This window comes from Mixophyes fleayi, chromosome 5, assembly GCF_038048845.1.
Source record: "Mixophyes fleayi isolate aMixFle1 chromosome 5, aMixFle1.hap1, whole genome shotgun sequence".
Lineage (NCBI taxonomy): Eukaryota > Metazoa > Chordata > Amphibia > Anura > Limnodynastidae > Mixophyes > Mixophyes fleayi.
In genome coordinates this window covers 256,618,761-256,644,299 of record NC_134406.1, presented here as the reverse complement: position 1 = coordinate 256,644,299, position 25,539 = coordinate 256,618,761, and the positions used below count along the sequence as shown (strand labels likewise).

At 40.3% G+C, this 25,539-nt stretch overlaps 1 protein-coding gene across 3 annotated transcripts in view; it reads left to right on the top strand.

Annotated features, from left to right (window-relative positions):
• Window positions 1–269: 269 nt before the first annotated feature.
• SYBU (syntabulin) overlaps window positions 270–25,539 on the top strand; it is a 36,213-nt gene continuing 10,943 nt past the window's right edge. For 2 of the 3 annotated variants that reach the window (XM_075213975.1, XM_075213973.1), the window contains exons 1-4: window positions 270–544; window positions 966–1,050; window positions 7,580–7,760; window positions 13,305–13,517. In XM_075213975.1, the coding sequence (XP_075070076.1) occupies window positions 1,027–1,050; window positions 7,580–7,760; window positions 13,305–13,517 (418 nt within the window). In that variant the 5' untranslated portion in view covers window positions 270–544; window positions 966–1,026. The remainder of the gene's footprint in view (window positions 545–965; window positions 1,051–7,579; window positions 7,761–13,304; window positions 13,518–25,539) is intronic. The other variant, XM_075213974.1, reaches the window with a different exon arrangement.

Here is a 25,539-nt window from a genome sequence, read left to right as displayed (position 1 = left end):
TTGTCTCACCTTACATAAACCGGCATGAATATATGCAATATACACTTGTACCATCAACCAGGTAGAAACTGCCTATATTTAGCCTTCAGCTGTGAGACAATTTTTTATATTTTGTCATTCATGCTGTCATTTTGCTGCCTCAGTCTGTTCCAGTACAGACATACCTGGCAGTCAGTGTTGCTATGGTTTCCTTCCTTACAATAAAACGTGATTGTGTAGATGAATGAGAATGTATCATTGCTCAGCTAGATGCTTGTGCTCTGGTAACAGCACCAGACTGTGACCGCTTTTTGGTGCACGAATCCCAGATCCCGCATTGCTCTGTCATTCCCCTGTGACAGGGAGCATCATGTGCACAGCAACAGCAACGTGACCTGTCTGCAGCCAGAGGGAGGCAGCTCCATAGCACACTGCACTGACAGCTCAGCCCTGTCTCCGGGAGGAGAGAAGATCTGCAGCCAGTTAGGTGTGTGAGCTGGAGGGAGGAGGACACCATTGTGTCAGCTGCAGTGCAGTAGTATCTGGAGAAAAGCCAGGAGCCCAGGTAGGATATATAGGACATAATAAGGTAACTGATATAATGGGGGTTGGCATTATATGCTATGACGTCATGGTAGGCATGATGTAGCTAGAAGTACCGTACATTGGACACAGAGAATTTGCTAAATGGCATCATTAATAGTGGTCAGTTAATAAACTGATTTAGGGAAAGAGGGTTTTAGAGGAATAGTGAAATTGATGTAGCCACGTGTCAGGAATAGCAGAGAGCAGTTGAGGCATTGAAGGGATACTGGCAGCAGAGTATAGAGAGGTGAACGCCCAAATCAACAAGGGGGCAGTATTAGGGGTGTCAACAAGTGTCAGTGGGTCTCCGGGGATTTTGGGAGGAGGTAGCTAATTAATAATCAGTTGTATGCTTTAAGGCTCCTCTCATCTTTCTGCCCTCCCTGATTCTGAATCCACAGTACCTGAGGTTCAGACAGCAAACACCCCCCATCCCCCCTACCCTAAACTGGAGTGTGGACCATGGGACCACTGCAAGAGAGCAAGGTGAGGAGAAGGCTGACACTACACTGGCTGTACTGTTTTCCTGTGGTCGTTTTGCAATGTGTTGCATCATATTGCAAATACAAGATAGATTAATGTTACCTTTAACCATTTGCAATCTTCATGAATTGTTGACAGTATTTATCATAATTGTATTTATATTTAGCAAAATGTGTTATTATTGCTAGCACATGGTATATGTATAATGGTATAGTCACTATAATAGCAGAATCCTCTTATTGATTATTTTTATGGTATTTAAATATATGTATCATTGAATATTCTAATATGTAAGGTGTTCACCTGGGTTTTGGGTGGGGCCTTATCACATTAAAATGCAGCAAAGCACATTTTAAATATATGTAAATTCAAAGCACTATTGAAACAAACTACTCTACATTCTATGTGTCTTACTTAATGTATTTAGGGGCTGACAATTGCAAGACAACGCTGTGCTCTTTCAACAAAATAAAAAAAAACAGTTTAATTCCAGGAATTGTCTGAGATTTTTCCTGAAATGAGAAGGAAAAAAAAGATGGTTCCTTAGCACTATTTGTATGTGAAGCTCTGTTTTTTTTATTTTGGTTGCTAGATGTAGCAACCACTTGTAACATTTTTTCATATGGCAGATAGTATGTGTTAATAAGAGGTAATTGATGACTGAAGAAAATGCTTCACAGAGTTTCCTCGGAACATATTTCTTTTTATGGCGCCAACATTTCCTGTCTTTTTCCTAATAAAAGTAACTGCATGTTGTGCCAAGATTCAGTAGAACTATTTTAGTGCAAAAAAAAAATCTAGACACTTTAATTCAAACCTCTAAATGTTTTAGGTAATCATGAAGTTTAGAGTCACAAATGGTATCATCACCTGACAAATATAATGGTCAAAATTAGTCTTAAACTAAATGTTATGAGATTTAAACTTCATAATAACCAGTGCTTGGAATAATAGGCAACTGTAGACTGAAAAGTTATACAATGTCATATCAAGTAGTGAGTGAATTTTCTGAATAATTTTCCACATCACTAGGGGAATTCAATCCCCCCCCCCCCCCCGAATTAGCGCAACGTTAAATGTATTACCGTCATTACGGTAATTTTAACTCCCTGCGAGCAAAAAGCGGCGTTGAAACTACCATAATAACGGTAATTAAGAACATTATTACCGTAATAACAGTCATAATGCACAGGCCATGTTACTTTTACCAGTAACGCAGCCAATTGAATTCCCCATTGTCTCCAACTAGCGTTAAATATCAAGCTTTTGTTAGCATTTTTTAACCCCAGTAAAAGCATATGTAAACAGGTATGAGGAAGGAAAGCATTGATCTGAATGACCCTATGCCCATCTCCACTTGGGACTGTGATCAGGGGCACTGCCTGTTCTCTACACTTGGGTTTAATGCAAGGCGGTTAATGTAGTGACCTCCATTGAACCTTTCCACACCGACCGCAGGGGATTGCGCTGGTTCTACACCACATGTCAAATACAATTATATTTGACATGTGGTACCACTGACATTTTCTTAATGCCAGTGGGTAACTTCTCTCGCTAGAATCAGGACTGCGACTGTAGGTAGCATTAAGGGTATATTGTTTAAATCACCCCTGAAGTGGGAATACCTCTATAATGCTGCAACAGGATATGATGACAACATTTAAGAAGATCATTTAAAAATATCAATGGTTTTGCTGCCATAATTTTAAATATTGTCTACCTGTTTGTTTGTTTTTTTTTTGGTATAAATTATATATTACCTCTATCCTTTGGGATCATACAAGCAGGACTGCCCATAAATTATGGGCCCCCTGAAAACTTTGATCCTGGACCCATGTCTACTTAGAAGTGCATTTATTTACTTCTAAAATTCCAAGCAAAGGTTCAATGCTTATCTATGTGGAGTTTGTATGTTCTCCCCGTGTTTGTGTGGGTTTCCTCCGGGAGCTCCAGTTTTTTCCCACACTACAAAAACATACTGGTAAGTTGCTGGCTGCTCTCAAAATTGACCCGTGTGTGTCTGTGTGTGTCTGTGTGTGTCTGTGTGTGTCTGTGTGTGTCTGTGTGTGTCTGTGTGTGTATGTTAGGGAATTTAGACTGTAAGCTCCAATGGGGCAGGGACTGATGTGAGTTCTCTGTACAGCGCTGCAGAATTAGTGGCGCTATATAAATAAATGGTGGTGATGATGATCGGTATGTACTCTATGGGGGGAAATAAATTACCTGCCAAGTCCCATTAGAGCACATTTTTGAGTATTACGGTAAGTAAAACATAACTGATTTTTTTTTTTTTTCTGAGGTGCAAACAAACCTCAAGAATGTTTTTCCTACCCTAGCATCCTGCAAGGCCCCGCCGGGATTTTGCCGGTAATTGAATTCCCCCTTGTGACTCTGAGCCACATGTGATTTGCATGAAAGTAGTATGGTGGTTAATATCAAAGATTAAGTGGACGAGAAGCAGCCAGTAGCTTCATTTGAAGCTGCTGCTCCTACATGTTCTGATTGGATTGCAACTATGACATAGCCCAGGGTCACTCTCCCCATCCAAGGGAGAGAGGACGGCAGCCCCACCTCCGGCCTGCTAAGGTAAGCAGCATAGGAGCTCAACATGAGAGAGGTGCTTCCAACAGGGGAGAGGAGACCGCCAAGGGGGTCTTGCGTCTGCCCTGGCTATTGTTCATGCTTTGGTTCTTTTTTCGTAGGTAACCTTTACTGTATGGAGAGATTAAAGTATCCTAGATCCTACATACTATGAACATATCAAATGTTCTCCCAAACAGAAAAGAAAATTGTTCTCTCTTAATCAGTATGAATACTTCCATGTTTCTCTGTACACTTTTAATAAAAAAAAAAAATAAAAAAAAATGGCCTGGGAGCAATGTTAAAATTCTGTACATTTTAAATATTTGCTCTTCTTTCCAACGCTCTGCCACCCATCTGTCCCCTTTTCAAACCTCAGGCTGTTTTGTCAGGGGGCTTTGCTGGGGAATTCAACCCTGAAAACTACATCTCCGCCCTTTGAACCTCAGTTGACAAAAATATAATTCTTGTATACAAGACACTTTCTTGTGCTTAGCCCACTTTCAGCAGGGAACAGTCCAATCTTTCCAGCAACTCCAATCTAAAGGCACACTTTAGATTGGCACCGCGGCACACTAAGCCATGGGCAAACTGGTATCACTGTGCTATTGGGGAAAAAATAGGTGCATGGGATTTCACTTTTGCAGCTTAATAAATGACCTCCATTGACTCTGGGAACTCTACCTATAGAGACTAAACTGTCATGAAAATGCTAGAATAGCCTTACATGAAGCAAGGTTGGGACTAAGGGTCCTATTTAATAAGACCCCTCTGATAACCAGAAAATCTTTCATTGGACAATTTATTAAGAAAATGTCACCCTGGTGATACTGGCTGGCAGCAGTAAGAAGATTTGGGCTTCCAGTTCCAGATTCTGTAAATAAGAGGCCGTTGGAGAAAATGAAAAATAGAATTTAAAAAAAAAAACAAAGTCTATTATTATTATTATTATTATTATTATTATTATTATTAAAGCATTTTTTTTCCTGTGACTACTCCGGGCCATCCTGAGTTGGTGTTGACAATCCGAGGATAGTTTACAGAACTTATACCACCGCTGTCCTTGGTAGATAGGCTTCCTCCATGGAAGCATCACAGAAGGACCCCAGCGATAGCAACCAACCTGCAATAGCCTTTACCGGCCGGGGGCTTTGGTAAATCTGGAGATGCCCAAAATCCTGCGTAAGTTCCCATTTTTGCAGGGTTTAGGGCTTATCCCCCCCTTAATAAATAGATCCTACGTTCTGAATAACTTCTCATTATGTCTCTTTAAGCCACATAGTTATCCTAACTGATGGACAGCCAGTGTGAGCTAGAAAAGGCCCCTAGGGCAATGCAGAACAGTGATTGTTTCCTGTGTACATACTGTACAACTAATTAGTTGCTGTATTAAATTTTTCCATGGACTGCAGGTCAACAGACCTATTATGATAATTTTTTTAATATATATCTATACTTGTATATATTTTTTATATGTACGTTACATAAACGAATATGCGTTTTAAATGTGTCCTCGAACTACATTTTAGTATTCTCAGTATTTAAATTAAATCTGTTGTTGAGAAACTGAACTATTAACTGACGGACAGCAATTGCCAGTCTTCTGCAATACATCAAAGGGCTTTGCCTATAAACAGTATAGTTGTATAGTGGGTGGGTGTCTATATTGTTCTTTAAAGGGTTTTCCTCCTCTAGATGACTTTTGATGTTATGGGATGTACATGTTGCTTTTCACCTGTTAATAAAAGCCATTCTTTGTCTTTTTTGCTTCAGTGATTTACAGCTATGTATTTACACAGTTGTGGAGAGGTTTTTTTTGTTTTACCTTGGGATATGACACAGCGCTACTGTGCTTTCTGCAATGGATACAGTTGTATCCAGGGAATAGCTATGTGTTCTATCCAAGGATAACCAACCTCTGCCTGAATGTAGAAATACTGGTGTTAGAAGGGAGATAAGAAGGTAGGTAAAGGAGGTAAAAAATAATCTATTTAATAAAAGTTCCAGGTGGAGAATGTAGAATCTAATAAATTGGTCATCTGAAGGTGAAGATGCCCTTTAAATAATATTGGCAAATAACTTGGTAATCTGTACACCAGCATACACTGCCCGTGAAGACCAAAGGGTATAACTAACAACTTTTATTAAGCGCCACAAGGCTTGCACAGCACCGTACAAAGGGCTTAGATCATACAAGAAGATTACAAACTGCATAAGTTTATACAGATAAGAACAATGGGTACAGATAAGAAGCATAATAAAGGTTTTAATGCAATTAACAGAACAAAGTGCATGGCATACAACAATAATTCAGCATACAGCAAAACAGGGAGGAGGATGGAGAGTGGGCAGACATAAGTTAGAGGACCCTGCCCGTGGGAGCATACATGCTAAATGGAGGGGGCAATGATAGGCAAATGGGCATGCTTGGGTTCACTATAGTGCAGATTTATGCAAGATACTGAACCCAGAATGTAGAGGCCTACATGGGGCCATGATGGTGCAGGGTCCTAGGTGGTACAGAGTCCTGGAGGCTGGATGGTGCAAAGGCCTGGATGGTACAGGGGTCTAGAAGGTACAGAAGACAAATTGTGAACAGTAGCGTATTTGCTGAAGGTTGAGTGGAGCAGAGGCCTAGATGGAACAGATGCCTGGAACTGTAGATAGACAGTATAAGTTCAATGGAATCACTTGGTTGGTTAGGCTGAACAGATTGAGGTCTGAGAATTGGTGAGTCCAGGATGGTGCAGAAGCCTAGATGGGCCTACTATGGTGCGGGGCCCTGGATGGTACAGAGGCTAAGGTGAGGCTGGGGTCTAGAAGATGCAGAGGCCAAGGTGGTGTCTGGGCTTGGGTATTGTAGAATCCAGAATGGTGGCAAGGCCAAGGTTGGTTTAGGGGCTTAGACATTGCAGATGGTTCAATGGCCTGGATGGGGCAGATGCCAAAGCAGGTTTGTGGGGGGGAGGGGGGTGCAAGGGGAATATTAAGAGGGAACCGATGGTAGCAGATGGTGGAAGAAGATTGGTGAGGGGGACAACAGCAGAGGAGGCAGGGCCAGTGTTAGGAAGGGTGAGTGTGACGAGGAAGTGATGGGACAGTGAGGCAGAGCAAGGGAAGGATATTAGAGAAGAGGCCGTTGGAGAGAGAGAGAGAACAGAGGGAGGGGAAAGGAAGATTGCCAACTACTGGATCTGGTGCTCTGCTTGTACCTGCACAGTACCTATATCTACTAGCTGCCTGGAGTTATAATCTGCACAGCACGTGTATCCCACCAACCGCTACAATTGGTTATTCCACTACCTTACATAAGTTTTATGTCATTGTATGTTATTTATATCATGATCCCCCTCAATGTACTGCGCTGAGTATTATGTTGGCAGTTTATAAATACATTTTTTTAATAATTGTCTTAAGTGGATTTGTTTCAGTTGCTTGTGCATTAAACATACCTCTCCAAAATTGAATCACCCACACATCACAATCATTTTTTTAAACAAGAAATGGGTTAAAACTATAAGGATGATGATGATGATGATAATGTAATTGCATCCATGTTGAGTGACACTCGTTGTTTATTTATGCGATTATTCATAAATGAGAATGAATACATGTGTAGTGATATTAGCGCTCCAGAAAAGAGTGGATTGTGAAGACTGTTATGGAGACCCACTGGTGTCATATGAAGTATGTCATTGCATGCACTAAATTGTTCACTTTTAAACATTCGCCCTTGCTGTGTAATAAAGCAGAGCATCTACTGTAAGCTGTTATTGTGGATAAATGCTTTGCCAGACCTGATTGCAGCTTGAAAACACATTGTCATGGAAACAGTAGTAATATATGGAAATGGCTCCATTATTTTGCATACTTTAGTATTTTCTCTTTGCCTGGTTTTCTGTGTGTGTTTTGCTAAACAGTTTAAATATGTTAAGATTTGTTTTATATTTAGAAAATGCAAGAAAAGGAGACTGCTCGCAGCCGCATCCCCCGCCTGGTTCTCCGCCCTTATCTACCAAAGCAGAAAGTGTCTCCTTCTTCGGAATCCCCATTCTCAGAAGAGGAGAGCAAAGACTTCAACTTGACTTCAAGTCGATCTGCAAGGACCATAAGTAGCAACAGCTTCTGTTCAGGTAACTGTTCCTGTTGGCTACACTACTCAATTGAAGTTTTTATATATACACGCTGGCGCTTTCCTCATGCGTGCTGAGTCAGCCCTCTTCTCCCAGTGGTGACACTAGCTTGCTTGTCTACGTAGGGACATACTTTGCCAGCAGCATATTTGTTAGTTCCTGGTAACACGCTCAGTCACTGAGCGTGCAAAGTTGTCATTTGTATCTGAGGAAGATGAGGATGTTTCTATGCAGCAGCTTCTGGAATGTGTTACATTTATGGGTATGTGAGGCTGCAACTTTAGGTGGAAGCATCTTATATATGCGCACTATAGTGGAACCAGTGCTTAAGACTGTGTCCTGCCCTCGCCTTACACCAGCTCCTGTCTGTTGTCATTAGCGCTCATGGTGTGCTACCTATTTAAAAAAAAAACCATATATATATATATATATATATATATATATATATATATATATATATATATATATATATATATATATATATATATATATATATATATATATATATATATATATATATATATATATATATATATATATATTATTATATTATATTATATTTATTCAGGGTGATTCAAAAGTCTCAGTACACCCTTTTATTTCAAAAACTCTACAGGAAATTGGGAGACCTGAATACTCCAGTAAGGTATGGGTGACGTGGTCTATCTTTTACGGTATGTACCAAACATGGACGCCATCTTGAAATCGACCCAATTCCTGTAGAGTTTTTTAAATAAAAGGGTGTACTGCGACTTTTGAAAAAATATATGTGTATATATCTAATATATATATATATATATATATATATATATATATATATATATATATATATATATATATATATTCTCTAATATATAAATGCTTAGTGGTGTGTGTTAGTTAGTCAGTCTGTCGGTCTGTGTGTGTGTGGAAAAAATAAAACCAAGCTGCAGCGCCACCTGCTGGGCGGAGTTATACACTGACCTACTAAATTCTTAGTGTGTGTGTGGAAAAAAAATTCAGAAAGGGCTGAAATTTGGTATACTTAGATGTTTTTAATTTGTTAATTTAATTTGTTAATTGTTAAGTGTTTATTAAGATTTAAAAACAATATATATATATTTCTTGAAGGAGAAGTGACAGTTGGGAGTGGTTGGTGGTTGAGGCCTATATATATATATATAATTTTTATTATTATTATTATTCCCTGCAACCCAGTAAGCCCAGCTACTTTTTCCACTAATATCTATAAAGTGGGGGAGAAGGTAAATTGGAACTAGAAATATGTTGCATATAGCATGGAATAGTTGCCCTACTTTAAGCTATGTTCTTGTGGGGTTTTATATATTTCCAAATAACAGACATGTATGTGTTTTACTTTTGAAATATTGTAATGTTGCAAATCACCATTTAAAAACAAACAAAAGAGAACTGAAACCTGCCCACTAATGACTGCTCAGCAAAGGTATTCTGCCATCCATGTGCAATCCATTGCATCAATGTTAAATAATAGTAAAAATAGCAAAAACATTGACCTAATGTACCGGTGTTAAAAGCCAATGTTCACCCAGCAAGTCAGTGTCACTACATTGTCCCTCACAAACCATATCATTCAGTGGAGAAGATTCAGTTTTTCTCAAGTGCAGGAGAAGGTTCCAATGGACCTGGGTATTATCGTGTCTAACTCGGCTCTGGCGATCCTTTGCGCACTTTAGAAGGCGCGAGTGGCTGCTTGAATTCTGCCAAGAAATAATGTCCATGTACATTAGCCCGATCATATTTTCATCCAATTAATCCCTATTTATTTATTTTTTTAAATCTTCCTTTTCTCTCATGTTAATATTGAGAGGACCATATGGATTCATTGTAGAACATTATCTAGATTGTATAAAGATGATTGATAAACTAACTTTTTTTTTTTTTTTTTTGTCCCAAATCCCTTCTGTCCAAGTCTGATAACCCTTTCAGAATGCTGTGTCTTGTTGGTGTACGTTTGATGCAGTGGTGGAACTACCAGTGGTGCAACAATTGCGGTGTACCGGGGCCCATGGAGATAATGGGGCCCACAGCCCGCTAGTTCCACCTCTGGTCTAATGTCATTGATACCGAGCTATTGAGTCTATACGGGGTGCAGTCAGGTGTTGTTTTGAGGTAGAAGACAGGTATACAGGAGGAATTCTTAAACCCCTAGATTTGCTCTTAGACCTGTACACACAAAACTATTAGTGTATGTATTTCTCTGTAATATACAGTATTATGGGCAGCACGGTGGCTCAGTGGTTAGCACTTCTGCCTCACAGCGCTGTGAGGCACGAGTTCAATTCCTGACCATGGCCTTATCTGTGTGGAGTTTGTATGTTCTCCCCGTGTTTTTATGGGTTTCCTCCCACACTCCAAAAACATACTAGTAGGTTAATTGGCTGCTATCAAAAATTGTGTCTGTGTCTGTGTCTGTGTCTGTGTCTGTGTCTGTGTCTGTGTCTGTGTCTGTGTCTGTGTCTGTGTCTGTGTCTGTGTCTGTGTCTGTGTCTGTGTCTGTGTCTGTGTCTGTCTATGTTAGGGAATTTAGACTGTAAGCTCCAATGGGGCAGGGACTGATGTGAGTGAGTTCTCTGTACAGCGCCGCGGAATCAGTGGCGCTATATAAATAAATGGTGATGATGACCTGTATGTATAGCACCATTGAAAGCTGTTACATACTAGACATGGAGCTACAGTCACCTCAACTGGGTTCAATGTATCTTGTGCAGCTGTAAGGTAATTACCACCGAACTACAGTTTTGCATATGTCTCGAGAGATGAAATTAGATTTGAGTACATTCATTTGGAATAACTAGTACGGCATCTGTTTTATCTACACCAGGGAAAGTGTTATGTAAGTTCTAAGTGAGCCAATGCTTCGACATGTTCTTGGAACATGACAGATATTGGCACAGAGCTACAAGCTAGCTACTGAATGTAAATAATTTATACTTTGTAACATTGTAACACAGTCGCTGGTAAAGTATTGTCACTGTGTATCTAGCATAGTAGCCTCTTGCTGCTAACACTGGAAACTGTATTTACCATTTGACACCAGGACCACCTCCTTCCCTGTGGTTGGACGGCAGCCACCAGGCTCGGATGTCAGGCTCTGGAAAACATTCTACCAGTCACATCTGGATGTACAGTCAGCAACTAAATGAATGGCTTCTGCTGGGAACTCCCAAGATACATTTTTATTTTAATGTCGGAAAAAATTGGTTGCAGCTTTCAAAGTTCCTACAAAAAATGCTTTGTTTTGTTTTCTTTGCTAATATTTGCATTTATTTATTTTTTTAAAATGAAAGCGTTGACCACAATGTGTCATCTTTTTCCAGAGGCTCAATTTCTCAAAGGGTGGATTTTTTTCTTTTTTTTGGTATTTATATATATTTTTTTTAAGTTTTTGACTACAGAATATTGTGTGTTTCTACAGACACATAGGGCCTGAGTCATTAAGGAGAGCAAAGTATAAAAGAGGAGTAACTCTGCTCCTGGGCAAAACCATGTTGCAATGGATGGGGAGGTAAATTTAAATTGTGGGGACCGATTCATAGTGGGGAAAACGGCATGTCCTAGATCCACTTTACATTTCAGTGTAACAATAATGCAATCAAGTATTTGTGTGCTACATGAAAAAACATCCAGTATTTAACTTGTGTGCAAAATAAAAAACTAATGTGCACCCCTTGTATTGGAAGCATTTGTCCCGGAGAACATTTATTCCTTTTTTGGCCTTACTTTCCTTAATGACTCAGGCCCATAATATTAAGTGAAATAGTTTAAATTAAACTGCAAGCTAACATAAAACATCTGAGTTAGTTGGGAAATATGTTGCCATTTTCCACTTCGTACAATATTTATCTACTTAGGCAATGTATCCAGATAAATCTTTTTAGCTGATTGTGTTTGTACGTTTTATGTCCACTTGTTTGAACGGTGGCCAAAATTAATGGTTTAGGATGTAATAGCAAACCATATAAAATAGCCCAATAACAGGGACAACTTTCTTCCTTGTAAAGTTTTTAAGGAGTCTGAGGTTTTTCAGTGAACTGTGTTCAAGCAGAACATGATCTAGAGGGGACATAATGTAATACATATTGTATGTGACTGACAGAAAGAGTTGTTTTAAGAAGAAAGCTATATAAGTATAATTCCACCCTAAAATGATTGTTTAGCAGAAACCTCCCTTAGCATAGTGCAGGAAACCCCCAGAATTCAGAAACATTTGTGAGAAACATCCATAGCCCCCAACCCACGGCTCCACTACTACTTCTCCAGCGCTGACTTTGCAGTAAAAACTTAAGTCCTAACAGCACTGTATTAGTTTATGTATTAGTGGATGATTAAACACCTCTGTGCAGTCTGGATCTCTCTTAAGCACTAGGGGCCTGATTCATTAAGGATCGTAACTTAAGAAACTTCTTATATCCGTCTCCTGGCCAAAACCATGTTACAATGCAAGGGGTGCAAATTAGTATTCTGTTTTGCACATAAGTTAAATACTGACTGTTTTTCATGTAGCACACAAATACTTGATAACTTATTTGTACACTGAAATTTAAAGTTGATATTTGTGTGCTACATGAAAAAAGTCAGTATTTAACTTATGTGCAAAACAGAAAACTAATTTGCACCCCTTGCATTGTAACATGGTTTTGTCCAGGAGACTGACATAAGTTTCTCAAGTTAAGATCCTTAATGAATCAGGCCCCTTGCTACATGCTATTTGCATGGTCAACTCTAACAGTTGACAAGCAGTGAGGAGAACAGTGATGGATACATTGTAAAATGAGTAGGCCAAGGATGAGACAGCATTTTTTTTGCAGCTGTGAAGGTGGAGGGGGCTGCCACTCCTGCCCCTGTCGCCATCCTTGTCTCTCCTACTCTGAAATCCTCCAGCACCTGCCCAAGGATGACTCATGGTCTTTAGCCTTTATCCTTGGAATACACCAAGATTTGTCCATGTTTTTCTTTTTTACTTTGGAGAACTTGTGTTTTAAAATGAGTTTGTTTATACCTCTCACTGTCACAATTTTGCCCTGCAGCTCTCTGCTGGCAAAGCATGCTGAGACTTGTAGTTTCACAACACCTGGAGAGCCACAGGTTGGCCAGGCCTGATCTTTGTATTTTTTTTTTTTATATATATATTCATCTTTTTTAATTAAAATAGAAACATTTACCCTTTTAACCCACAACAGTAACTCAAATATTCACCGTTCCTTACTATTTAATATTATATTTTAGCTAATACTCAGTGGGCAATGACCATTTTGGCCCAACAATTGTATAGATGTATATTATACAGATAACAGGCATGGTGGTCTGTGTGTTAGGGAATTTAGACTGTAAGCCCCAATAATGGGCCAGGGACTGATGTGAATGAGTTCTCTGTACAGCGCTGCGGAATTAGTGGCGCTATATAAATAAATGGTGATAATAATAATGGTGGTAAGCAAGTGTTATTTTAAAGGCAATTTTAGAAGTGGGATGGTGAGGGTGCACTGTTTAATGAAGGTATGTTCTGGTTTTGTCTTTCTTCAGATGACACAGGATGCCCCAGCAGTCAGTCCGTCTCCCCAGTTAAGACCCCCTCTGATGCTGGGATGAGCCCGATGGAATTCTGTACGGGAAGCGAGGATGATTATAGTCGCAGGAGAGTTGGCGTTGACACTTTTGCAGATGGTAACATTCAGCCAGCCCGATACAAAAAGGAAACGAAAATTGGACTACTAAAGACTGGGCTACTGAAAACGGGTAACTTTTTGTATTCTCTGTATAATATTCTAGAATAATCAGTGGTTGACATTTTAGGTATTTAAAATGTATCCTGTGAAGCACATTTTTGTATGTGTAGTATATGTTTTACTCATTCCATAAATATTTTAGATTGCAGGGTTGTAGAAAAAGGTTTATAACTCTGTTTTATCTACACTGCTTAAAAGGAATACATTATTTATGTTGCAAAAAAAAAATTGCTTTAACAATTTGCCCAAAATTATTTTATTTAAAGGGGGGAATTCAATTGACGGCGAGATATTTTTTTATTTTTTATTTTCCCCGCAGCGTAAAAAGCAAAAACAAATCCCGCGCGTGTTTTTAACTGCTATAGCGACTGTTTTTCTTTAACACAGCGTTAAAACTAGTGCAATTCAATTGAAAAAGAGGGAACGCTGCCCCCACACGTTAGTCATTGGTGTTTGCGAGTTTTTAGGGGAGTTTTAACGCGGTCATGTATAACACAAAATAAAGGATTGGCATAAATTTTCATACATTAGATTCCATTATACAACCTATTTATTTGATAATATCTACATTACAGTACTTTCTTTAGCATATTTTTTTAATGCACTATTTGTTTACTATAGAATCATCTATACCATGTCAAAACACATTAGTACATACATATTTGTACCAAAAACATACATAAATATATTAGTGATTTCTTTTTTTATTTTTTCACAAGAAAATCAACTTTTTATTGTCATGCATTACTGATGAACATAGTTTCTTTTTTTATTTTTCATTATTACATGATTTCAAATAGTTTTCATAGTTTTTTTTATTTTTAGCACACCCCAAAGAGGTGCGAGATAAAACAGCATATTGGCCTGTTTAATGCGCCGCGTTAAAAAACAATTGAATAGCTTTTAACGCGACTGCCTCTCAACCACCCTATTCTTTTTGTAGACCTTCTACTGGAGCGCGAGAGGACCGTTTCCTGAAAAAGAGACTGAGCGTTAAAAATGGAATTGAATAGCGGGTAAAGTTAACTTGCTCGAAAATGATAAAAAAAAAAAAAGCGTTACAATTACTTAACGCGGTGTTAATAAATATCTTGCAGTCAATTGAATTCCCCCCCCCCAAAGAATCTTCTGCTGTAGAATAAAATTCAGCTCACATTTGGGTATACTGAATGGTGGGCAATACTATATGCAATATTCTCCTTTGCCAGGTTTACAATATGCCCACTGCTGAGAATCACTCCTTCCTTCAAGGTGCATTCACTTGCACGAATTCCGCCCCTCGTTCTATTAGAGCAAGAGGCACCCACACTATGGTGTCTGAGTCAGACTTTTGCCAGGAACTGCCCAAAGAGTGCAGTCTCTTGTGCTGACCTCAAAACTTAATTGTAGAAAGACAGTCTGAGATTGTGACCTGTGATGTATCGCTGTTTTGGATGTTGTGTCCCCCCCCCCCCCCCCCCTGTATTTCAGACAGTATCAGGACTAGGATCTGCATTACATAGACTGTATAAAATACTGATTCAACATTTTATTAGAGGCTGCCCAATACAGAAGGTGAGGTGAGAGGTCGCTGTCTCTCACCCCAGCAGACAGCACTAGCCTTCCACTAACCCGCTAGAGAGGGCTATGGACACTTTTTAAAAAAAAAAAGAAAAATAAATGTATTTCTACACCTCTTATTTGCCTCTTTAAGACTACATATTCCAGTTTCACCACCTCTCGGATAACCTATATATGAGATAGCAGCAGTAATTTGTATGCGTGACTGCTCTCTCCATACATATTCAGCAGAATTCTCAGACTGTTGCTATAGTAACTTTAGGTTTGACTAACAGAATACAGTGTGAATACAGAATATTCTCACACCTGAACATTGAGACTTTCAATGAGCTCTGATACAATAGAAACTGTTTACTCCAGGAAATAAAAGCCGTAGTAGAACATAACATCTCCATCTCTGGCTTCTAAATTATCACAAATATCACAGGGTTTTTTTTCCCCCTGTTTGGCCAAGAGTTGGTTATTCGTGTGAGGATAACAGGAGTTATACATCTTGCATTACCTCATCTGATTTCATGCATGCAGCAAGCACTAAGGTTGATCAAACTAGTCACTATTAATCTTATCAGAGACCAAGGTTTCTCATTTTCGGTCATCTAGTATCCCCAAATGATGATCTTTTAAAGATGTCCCCAGTGATTGCATTGATGAGCTAAGGCGCATATTTTACCCAATATCACAGTTATGGGGCCCGATTTTTGAAAAGGACCTGGTGCCGCAGGTCACAATCTGTCACCCCCTCTTTAGTTTTTTTCTTTGACCCTGACCTTGGGGCGCTCAGGTGTGCAGCAAACAAGAGAGTTATGACCAATAGGAAGCCAGGATACTGCCGGGTAAACTTGTCAGGAACTTGATTGGTTGCTTAGGGATTGAGTTCTGTATTTATAACTAGAACGTGACAGCAAGATGGAATCCAGCGGCAGGGCCAGGTACTAGGGGAACGGTATATGGAGCTCCCCACCCTGCTCCATTACAGACACCCCATCTCCCCCGCCCCTTGTTCTAATAAACAGACACCTGGGCACATATTTTATGCTGTAGTAACACTTAATACATATTACAATATACACTGATCAGCTACAACTTTCAAACCTGTCAAGGGGTGGGATTTCTTAGACAGCAAGTGAACAGTCAGTTCTTGAAGTTGATGTGTTGGAAGCAGGAAAAATGGGCAATGTAAGGATCTGAGCAACTTTGACCAGGGCTATATTGTGTTGGCTAGATGACTGTGTCAAAGCATCTCCAAAGTGGCAGGTCTTGTGGGGCGTTCCAGGTATGCGGTGGTGAGTACCTACACAAAGTGTTCCAAGGACGGACTACCAGTGAACCGGTGACAGGGTCATAGGCTCCCAAGGTTTATTAATGTGTGTGGGGAGCAAAGGCTAGCCGGTCTGGTCCAATCCCACAGATAAGCACCTGTAGCACAAATTGCTAAAAAAGTTAATGCTGACTGTAATAGAAAGGTGTAGAACATACACTGTATCGCACTTGCTGCGCATGCGGCTGCGAGGCCGTGGACTGGTCAGAGTGTCCATGCTGACCCCTGTCCACTGTTGAAAGCGGCTACAATGAGCATGTGAGTGCCAGAACTGGACCATGGAGCAATAGAAGAAGATGGCCTGGTTTGATGAATCGCGTTTCCTTTTAAATCATGTGGACAGCCAGGTGCTTGTGTGTCGTTTAGCTAGGGAGAGATGACACCAGGATGCACTATAGGTAGAAAGCAAGCCGGCTGCGGCAGTACGATGCTCCGGACAATGTTCTGCTGGGAAGCCTTGGGTCCTGGCATTCATGTGGATCTTACTTTGACACGTACCACCTACATAAACATTGTTGCAGACCAAGTACACCCCTTCATGGCAACATTATTCCATGATGGCAGTGGCTTCTTTCAGCAGGATAATGTGCCCTGCAAAAATTGTTTAGGAATATTTAAAGCGAGTCCCTGGGACCCACAAAATTATGCTCCCCTTGCGCTCACTGGTCCCTCTGAGATGTTTACTGACCCATTTAAATAGATTCTCACATTTTGAAGAGGAGAAATTCCTGAAAGCATGACCCATCCATTCCTAGACATTTTGTTTACTATTAATTAGCAGTTTTGTTGGGATGCTTTTTGCGTTTTTGTTAATCTAGCACTTTCTGCAATGCTGTATAGAACATCTATAATGGAGAGGGGCTCTCATGAGCGCTTGCAGTCTAGTCCAAATAAACACCGGAACTGAAGAAGGAATTGCATGATTACAAGTTTTTACCTAAATTTTCTTCCCTTCTCTGGGATTCTGAAAATAAAAAAAAAATAGAGAGCAAGAGAGAATATATCTCGTATATAAGCCAACTTGTATCCTGCGTTTTCAGTTCATTCGGTCACAAGGTCAGTCAGATGTACTTGTAGCAGATGTATTTGCATTTGCAATCGGGCTTGCTTCTGTCAACACCTTCTGGAATGTTTAATTTGTTTGCTTGTTACATGTATGTTCTTGTTCACAAAATTCTCAATCAATTGTATTTCTCCACTCAACATTATTCACTCAAATACGCAATCTTATTTTATATTGGTCAGATACCAGTTCAGACTTTGAATGTAACTGGCTATATATTCTAATATCTGAATTGATGTTACTTTGGCTTTCATACTGATATAGATTATGTTCCTTAAGTGTGCTTTTTTTTTTTTTTTTTATAATCATTTTAAATTATAATACGCTCTGTGGTGGTTTGTCTACTGTGAGGTTAAGGAATGTTCATTTTATGCTAGTTGAGCCAATTTACAACCAAATGCCCTTACTAATGATAAAATATTTGTAGATTACGACACAACCCTCAGCTACTCCGAATTACTTTGTACTCTGCGATTAAGGGTCTGTTGCACAGTGGCTAGATCACTGTTCAACTCCTCTTAGTATGACCCAATTTGGCACTTCCTTTGCAGCTTGACGATCACTTAATCTTGCCATATATCCTCCGCAGTCATCATCAATATTTATTTATACAGTGCCAGCCACCTTTTGTTAAATGTTAATTTTGCTAATAATTCAACCCATTATATTATCATACTCGCTTTAACAGCCACAAACATTTAAATTGTAACCCATCAAACGTCGCCTGTCACCCAGTGCCGTTGAATATCATCATCATCACCATTAATTTATAGAGCGCCACTAATTCCGTAGCGCTGTACAGAGAACCCATTCACATGAGTCCCTGCCCCATTGGAGCTTACAATCTAAATTTCCTAACATATACATATACACATACATATATACATACACACACACACACACACACACACACACACTAGGTTCAATTTGATAGCAGCCAATTAACCTACAAGTATGTTTTTTTTGGAGTGTGGGAGGAAACTGGAGCACCTGGAGGAAACTCACGCAAACATGGGGAGAACATACAAACTCCTCACAGATAAGGCCATGGTCAGGAATTGAATAATGCTATTTGAGGCAGCATTTGGGTTCTGCACCCTGCATTATTCCTAATTTTCTCCTCACCAAACCACACACCCTGACTTCTTTTTTAGTCTATTGGTTATTAATTTAAATTTAAAAAAGCCCCATAAATGTGGACTATTCCTTTAAACATAAAATGGAAGTATACCAAACCTACTTTTAATATCATTTTTTTTTTTTTTTTTTTTTTTTTGTGGTCAAAGTGCTACTATATTATATGGGATAATGCAGCCTAAACAGGCAGAATGCTTTTATGATGGTTAAGCCCCCCCCCCCAAAGTGTCTTAGGATATCATATTTCACAGTATAGTGTGTATTCTCTTACACAGTCCTCCTACAGTATATTCTACACATACTGCATGTACAAGGACTTTAAGAGGAAAACTAAGTTTCAGTTGTTTTGTTGTGATGTGTAACTAATGAAAATGTTGACTTATGTGGAAAATCGCTCCCAGTAACGAGGTCTTGGTTATTTGTCATAACTGTGGAAATATTTTGTTTTAGAAAGCACTCTTGTTTAAACAAGTCACACAGAGATAGATGTTACTTTTCTCTAACAGTGTTCTCTATTCACCTCTCTGTGCGTGTAGTATCCTGATTGCCTCTGTCTGCAAATTCCTGGTGTTTTCAATGTCCGCTTTTTAAATCCACATACAGAAGATGCCAGATTAGGAGAGGTGAAACTGTCACGGTCACACCAGTGACCCTCTTGTGTGTAAACCAGTAGGACTTGGTTAGAACATGGATATCTTTAAAGAGATAGAGATGCTCTAGTGCTCAAACTGTTCCCTGTCTTCAGTATGTTTTCAGTGTAGTCTGGTAGTATACCAGTGGTTCCCTATAATGAGGTTGTCTGTAACTCATATTCACATTCAGCAGCAGCAATGACTTGTGCTGATGTGTATCCCTTCTGAGGAATGCACCAGCAATGGGTGTATACAGCGGTTTATTAGGAATTTTGAAGTGGCCGTGGAATATATTCTGAGAGAAGCCTCATGTTGTAAGTGGGGCCAAGTTGTCAGGCAGCAGTAGGCGGGGCAGTGTATGGAGAGTTATACTGTGGGTGTGACATGAACCACTGTTGGGGACATAGAGGGTTCTCCATCACAAGTAGAGCAGAAGATTCTCGCTGCAATGCTGAGAGCGTTCTGGTGGCCTCGCTGCATTACGGAGGGCTAGTACTCTTACCGTACTGTTGTAAAACACTGACATTTTGACACATTTTGTGAGTTTCTATAGCTGTAGTAATAAGGCAGTGAAAGTACCTGCTGGGATTTGTAGTGCTGTGAGAATGCGTGATGGGAGTAATACTGTAACGATAGTGTGTGCTTAGACTGGTCACAATAGTGTGTATGGGAATAATACTGTTGTCTTGTTTTTGGGTTATTCTAGTTTGTTTTTTTGTTGGTGAATCGCAGCATTTTGGACCTAAATCAGATCCGGGAGATTTCCACACTCTCCCAGGAGTCCGTGAGACTCGCGCTAAATGCTGGAGTCTCCCGGACATTCCGGGAGCGTTGGCGAGTGAGTATTTCCCTGAGTGAGCTGGTGGCTGGATATTAAACCTGGGTTGCTCCGTAAATATGGAGGAAAGGAGACTGTGCCTGACTCTCATTGATGACCTCACCAGCATTCTGAACATAATGCTTTCTCCATCAGTCACCAATGCAGTGTAAGAAATGGTAGAGGAGGAGGAAGCCAATTAAAGCTGGGCCAGATTAAGTGTCTGCTTACCACGGTCAGCTAGTGTCGCTAGGGTGCTAAGCATTGCTGCCCTGGCTACCTTTTAATGATGGAAAATCTTCTATCACTGCTATTTGTGAAATGGACCCCCTGTGTCTTTTACCCTGCAGTTATGTGAGGTACTGGAGTGGATGGTTCATTTGTCTCCCTTTCCTGTACTGTATTTTGTCCTATTGTCCAGCTGAGTCTTTAGTTTATTCTAATATTTGATATGCTGTTGCCATGGAAACTGTTTTGCTCTAACAATCCACTGATACCACAGGACTAACTTTTCCTGGGAGTTCTAGATAAAATGGTTTCCATGGCAACAGTATGCCAGCGCTCAGACAATATCAGGGCATAGAGGGATGTGCATTTTCTTTACTTTTTACCAGCCGGTAATAGTATTTTTTTTTTTATTTTTTTTTTTCTTACTTTGTATTTCTGAGTGCAATGTAAATACACAGTAAAAATATAAACACAATGCAATAAAATAACATGCTGCACAATGCAATATGATTTTTATTCTTGGCAAACTATTCTGTAGTAAGGATCTGGGAAACAGTGAATAAGGGGCAATTTAATATCTGATATAAAGTTACACAAATTGAGGCTGTATAACAAGAGCTTGATATATATCAAATGATCTGATTAGGTGCATTGCCAAGGCAACATATTTAGTTACTGTCACAAAATGCAGATCAAGTGACCTTTCATGGCAATCAGTGACCAAATCAAATTCTGTTTAATGGTGGAAGTGGTAGCTGCTGCTAAGTACCATATTAAGTGCCTACGGGGTTGAAGCTAAAAGATGGCCATACCAAAATATGGGAATCCCTTTTTAAGGCTGGATTCAGGTTTAGGGGGCCCTACTATGAAAGGCTCACTCCAAAGAGTTGCCAGAGCTTTCTATGTGTAATGTGTGTGTGTGTGTGTGTGTGTGCTCTGATTAGGCCAGGCAAGCACTGCACTAATGAGTCCAAACAGTCTTATCTGCAGCAACCAGTGCCTGGTAGTGGACGAGTGCAAGTCTCTGAAGAGCTCATGGCACTGCCACACTATGACGCAGAAGGCTGGTGCCACGTGGCAGAGGGGCTAGTCAGTTTGTGGGGGTCCCTGTTGTAAGATGGTTTTGAAGCTAGTGCCCCTGGTTGCTCAGCCTCTAGTCCCACTCTGGTCACCTACCAGGTTGTGGATGTCTGATGTATACATCTACTCAGTAAAGTCAATAAAAATGTTAATTCATAGGATTATACTTGAAGATGAAGCTGTTTCTATTAAGCAATAAATGTTTATTGTCTTAATGTCTATTCTTGATTTTTCACTCTACTTCGTTAAAATCTGATTGTCAGTACAGGGGCAAACGCAGGATTTGTAGAGGGGGGGTTTCCACACCACGCCGCCAGTGGGCGTGACCAGCATGCATGGGGGGTGTGGCTATAATATTAGACAGTGCTTTGCTGCTCTCCAACTCTTCCTATCCCCATAATATACATGGGCAATGCTGCGTGCACTACTGTTAGGTGCACGCAGCTCTCCCTTTTGAAGCAGAGCCGTGTGAAGCGGAGGCAGGGTCCAGCCACCTCAATTATACAGTGCCCCAGGCTTGGAGGGGGGTTTCCAGGCACTAGAAACCCCCCCCCCCCCCCTCCGTTTGCCTATGCAGTATGAGGACATTGTGAAGAGGAGTTAGCGTTTAAATTACACACTGCCCCATCTGATGACTGGTATACTATACAGAGCACCAAAATCTGATTATGAGTGTACAATAATGACCAGTATGCAGTGCAGAGACCAATTTTCTGGTGATTTGTATACAACGCAGAAGACAATCTGGTGACTAGTATACAATACAAACCCCAAGAAAGGACTTCTTGGCTGTGGTAACCAGTGTTTTCTAGTGACACTTGCACCATAGACAGAAACCCAGTTCTGCAGTGGGATACGACTGCCACTCTGTGTTTTTATGACTGGTTCCTAGGGAATGGATTAGTTGCATTCTCATGTATATTGGTTTAGTTCACAAAATGTCTGCTTCCACTATGTGCAGGTAATGAGTTATTAAAAGTTAACGAGCGCTCCTTTAATTAGCAGAAACCTACAAAAAGTAAATCTGTTTCAAGAAATGTAAATAAGAGATTTCTCTGTGCCCTAAAATAAGACGTTGTGCTAGGAAAGGGTGGGGTTGATTATTCACCTAGCTTCCTGTACTGGCACTTGTGTGGAACAAGTATAAAGGAAGGGTGGGTTTTTCTTGCTAAAATAGAAGACAATATAGTGGGCATAATACTTGTATGCGAAGAAGGAAAAATATTTTCTTTATCATAATCATAGTATGTGTTATGGAAATCAAGATCAAAGGTTGCAAGAAAACAACTGACATGGACACATGCGATGGAGTATTGTGTGTGTGTGTGTGTGTGTGTGTATACATATCAGCGGCTATTTATATAGCGCCACTAATTCCGCAGTGCTGTACAGGGAACTCTCATCAGTCCCTGCCCCATTGGAGCTTAGTCTAAATTCCCTCACACACACACACACACACACACACACACAGCGACTAGGGTCAATTTGATAGCAGCCAATAACTTGCTAGTATGTTTTTGTTTTTTGTTTTTTTTGGGATATCATCATCATCATTTATTTATATAGCGCCACTAATTCTGCAGCGCTGTACAGAGAACTCACTCACATCAGTCCCTGCCCCATTGGAGCTTACAGTCTAAATTCCCTAATATAGACACACACTCACACACAGACATAGACAGACAGACAGAGAGGGAGAGACTAGGGTCAATTTAGATAGCAGCCAATTAACCTACCAGTATGTTCTTGGAATGTGGAAGGAAACCGGAGCACCCGGAGGAAACCCACGCAAACACAGGGAGAACATACAAACTCCACACAGATAAGGCCATGGTTGGGAATTGAACTCATGACCCCAGTGCTGTGAGGCAGAAGTGCTAACCACTAGGCCACTGTGCTGCCATAACCACTTACACACGTGTTTTTAACACTGTAAATGCTGGGGATTATTAGAGCCACTTGTACCAAACGCTCTTATAAAACAGCAATAGATTTATATGAATGTATCAGAATGTAGGGTGGCTGACTCCTATATCGTCGTTGTAGTATGCTGAATTGGTAAGACGGCTTTTGCAGTAAGCCGTGATGGTGGGGAGAGATGGGGTATAAGATTATATGTTAATAAGGAAAGATATTAGGCCCGAGGGATATGGGGAAGTTCTGGGAGCTGCCTAAAAACCTATGTGCCCTGTCCGTATGAATTTACTAACACAAAATGTGAGTCAAAGGACCTTATCTAGCCTTGGGCACAAATTTAGCTCAATGGTGCAAATTTGCACATGCACAAACAACGTTGAGATGCAAGGTCTACAAATGTATCTGCTGCATACAAATACTGGGCAGCTTTATTTTGCCACTACACTTTAGAGTTGAGCTTGGAAGCACCTCCCCCATACTCTAAACTTGCCTGCACAGTTCACATTTGTCCCAACGCAGCACAACATTGTTGGAACAAACACTTATAAAACAATACTGTGTAAGACAGAGGGAGTGATAAGAGGGTCCTACTCAAGCTTACAATCTATGGGATACTTGCCAACTTTCTCGGAATTTTTCTGAATTCTGCTACCTCTCCCAGGAGAGCAGACTCTCCTCCCACACTCTTCTGATACTAGACATGATTTGTTATCCCTCTGTACAGGTTTATGGACTTGTCTGACAAGGTTTGGTCTGCTGCCATATTGTTGGTCTGGTTTTTTTTTTAAGGACATGGTAGTGATATACCCATCCATTGATGTCATACCCTGACCCACATATCCCTTGGCCCTAAACCATGCCTGCAATCTATTGTAATATGAGAGGATTCTACACCTCAGTAAGATTGACAGGAGGGCTGTAGCAGTAGGTAAAAGGATTATGTGCAAGACGGGTCAAACAGTATCCACTGACTAGAAGGTTACAATCTGGAAGCAGACATGCGAATACCATTAGTTGTATAGGATGTTGGTTGTAATCCTTTCTCACTAGGGACACAATGCACTACATGCATCTATATGGAACAGTCCAATTAAAAAGTTGCAATCTCCATTCTCACTGCTATTTATTGGCTGGCACGGCCACACCCCTTCACAGTGTTACACGCCCTCTGACTCTTGTCCAGGGCTGTCAGCCAAATGATTGAATTCTGCATCGGACAGATTCCAATGAGGGGAATAGTGGGTAGGGTCTCTGTGGTGGGGGGGTGTGCTTTCTTTTGCAGCTTTTTATGCTTTTAATTCTCCATTTCCAGTGCACGCAGCTTAGTGGGTTTATGAATGAAAATAAACATTTCTAAAAGACAGCATGCTGTAAAAAGGAATTTACATCACAGTTCCCTCTCTCTTTTAACCTCTGTTCACAAGCCTGGATGTAATATAAATTGTTACCTTTCAGCTCAGCAGCTGCTGAGCTCTTACTCTCTGGCTCAGTCCTTTCTTTTTCCTCTGTTGTCATGGAGCTGTCTAGATTTGCTTACTTGACCTACGAGCACAAGGATGCATTAAAGTCTGTCTCCATGACAACACAGACGTAGAATCTCTCCTCTTCCAAGAGGAAATATGGATATTCCGTACATCCCTGCAGTCATGGGGATGCAGCTTTATGTGCACTGTCTTCATATCTCTCAACATGAAAAACAAAATATAAAAACAAAGAGCAGAGGGAACGGCTTAGCTGCAATTAAGAATATTTTTATTTTTTTCTTATTAATTCAGGACACATTAATATCTGTAATTGGCATTTTTTGTGAGAAGGCAAAGAATGTATCTTTGCTGTTCAGAAAGGGAGCACTTGAAAGTGAGTAACTATAGAAAACTAAAGCTCACAAATGGAAACTGATTAATTATCTTGTATAATATAGTGGTTTTGGTCATGATTCACCAACCTGCTAACTCCTAGGGTAGATTCTTTAAATCTACCCTACTTCCATTGACAATTATCTGCTGAACTTTATTCTCGTGGGTTTTTTTTCCCCCTGTCTCTTGGCCACTACGGGAAGAGAGATGTCTGTTTTGTATATGGACAAACACTGGTCACTTGTCACAAGATTAGGGTCTGCTTTGTACACTAGCTACCGTGACTGGTTCTGCTTTGTACGCTAGCTACCGTGACTGGTTCTGCTTTGTACGCTAGCTACCGTGACTGGTTCTGCTTTGTACGCTAGCTACCGTGACTGGTTCTGCTTTGTACGCTAGCTACCGTGACTGGTTCTGCTTTGTA